Here is a 2,105-nt window from a genome sequence, read left to right as displayed (position 1 = left end):
GGGGGGGGGGGGGTAAACGGGCCGCGCGTCGTTTTATAATCCCCCCGAGTCTAAAGTCGGCTAAATGGCCCGCTCGTTAATCAAACTCAATTCAGTGATGTCTACAACGTGGGCGATTTGCGAAGGACCTTCCTTCCTTCTATCCATCCCTTCGGTCATCCTTCCTTCCTTCCTTCCTTCGTCCTCGCGGGACGCCTAGTATTTCGATTGAATATATCAATCGACCGTATTCTATTCGGAGCTCGGAGTCGCACCTTTTATGTATACGAAGATAAATACAGATTTTGCTTTTTTTTTCCTTCTGTAACTACTGACGGGTGTGACTGTTGTGAAAATCGTTTCTGAGGGAAATTTATCATTCGCTGTATTATTGTATATTCTACGATTGTAGAATAGTTTACGAATGTTGTTTGTTGTGTTGTATAGCACCTAATGTTCTGTTATTGTATACCTTAAGATTGTGGAATGTTTTTTGTTTAATGGATTGACCCGTAATGATTCATCGGATATTATTTTAATTAATAGTTTGTATTAATGGTCGCATGCTATTTCCTTGATCACGTATGATACACATGAATGTCTTGTATTAAATATGCACTCATTAGAGGAAATGTTAAGGATTCCGTGAAATGACGCGTAACTTGTTACTGTTGTTTAGAAATAATGTTCGATACTCGCTCGAGAAGATGGAATAATGGTACAGAGACATTTATAAAATTGAACGAGAAATGGTTTTGTTAATATGAGAATTGTAATTGATTAAGAAACTAACCTTGAGTTGTCGACGGGCCAGCCGTGGTAGATTGTCGTTGGCGTTGTTGTTGTTCAGATTGATGTTGCTGTGTTTGTAATTGCTGATGAAGCCGTTGCAGCTCAGGTTGCTGTTGCGGTTGCTGAAGTTGCTGTTGGATATTCTGTAGTTCAGGTTGTTGCTGTTGCGACTGTAGCTGCTGTTGTTGCAGCTGTCTCAACTCTGGCTGCTGTGTCAATTGGGGATGTGCTTGCGGTTGCTGCTGTTGAAATTGTTGCTGCTGTTGCAACTGTTGTTGCTGTTGTAACAGACGTTGCTGGTGAATTTGTATTTGCTGTTGCTGTTGAAGATCGGCAATGGACAACTGCCCCATTGGTTGCTCGGGTGACCATGTATAATTTCCCTGAGTAGTGTTGTACAGACTTTGATTGTTTCGAAAGCCATTGAATCCATTCCAACTGCTTGAAGAGGCAGCTGAATCGACACTAGCTGGCGACACTGGATATGCCGATTCTTCGATAGATCCACGCACACTGTCTTGTTTTCTCGGTCCATCATGCACGAAGTCCGCGAGTGTCATGGCTTCATCCGGTGAACTGACGGTTTGACTAAACTCCAAATTTTCGTAGCTGACACCGGGCATGACACTTGATTCTAAAGTTCGATGTTCACGGTTCGAAGACTGTTCATCGACTGACATCTTACTCTTTGGTTTCTTGCCAATTTGTAGGTTTTCGCTTATCGCTCGGTTCGACCAATCGCTACTCAATTAGCTTATAGTAGACAATAACCCTTTGGCCATAGGGCCCGCCCTCTAGACTCTGTGTGGGGCCTCTGTGCCCACCTGCGACGACTTACCGATAGCTCAGGGTCTGGCGGCACCTCAAGTTTTCTTGCGGAACCAAGGTCCTTTTGTGAAATCACTCAATTTCAAAATTGCTTCGCGCTACTTGGATTTTTGGATTTGGTCTTTCAACAAACGTACAGCACTTCGCGTATTAACCAACGAATATATTTTTTATTATTCACCAACTTATTCGCCGATTTACTATTTTACAAGTGGTGGTGATCAGGATCTTTTTTAATTTTACTTACGTAAATACGTAACTGTATTTTTTTTATTAATATTTTTTTAGATACTCCTTTGCGTCACGTTCCTTTGAGCCAGTTCATGTGAAGTTGGGTAATGCAACGTAATCTTATTTTAGTTAATGTTTACCTCTTGACTTAGTAAGACGATAAAGATTTATACCGTGTGTAACGGGGTTTCAGGATGGATAACGGTAACCTGCCTTTGGCTCGAAGATTTCAGTGCGGACTCGAACTGCGCGAGTCTTTCGGAAAAATACTAACT

General features: G+C 42.0%; 1 protein-coding gene across 3 annotated transcripts in view; it reads right to left on the bottom strand.

The window, feature by feature from the left end:
* LOC107270235 (transcription factor SPT20 homolog) overlaps positions 1–1,473 on the bottom strand; it is a 6,733-nt gene extending 5,260 nt beyond the window's left edge. For 2 of the 3 annotated variants that reach the window (XM_015745070.2, XM_015745071.2), the window contains exon 1: positions 773–1,472. In XM_015745070.2, coding sequence (XP_015600556.2) covers positions 773–1,451 — 679 coding nt within the window. In that variant the 5' untranslated portion in view covers positions 1,452–1,472. Of the gene's footprint in view, positions 1–772 lie in introns of all 3 variants that reach the window. The other variant, XM_015745069.2, reaches the window with a different exon arrangement.
* Between the last annotated feature and the right edge of the window lie 632 nt (positions 1,474–2,105).

Source organism: Cephus cinctus, unplaced genomic scaffold (assembly GCF_000341935.2).
Source record: "Cephus cinctus unplaced genomic scaffold, Ccin1 Ccin1_scaffold0709, whole genome shotgun sequence".
In the NCBI taxonomy this organism is placed as follows: Eukaryota; Metazoa; Arthropoda; class Insecta; order Hymenoptera; family Cephidae; genus Cephus; species Cephus cinctus.
Note: the sequence above shows the minus strand (reverse complement) of the source record. Positions and strands in the feature narration are given on the sequence as shown.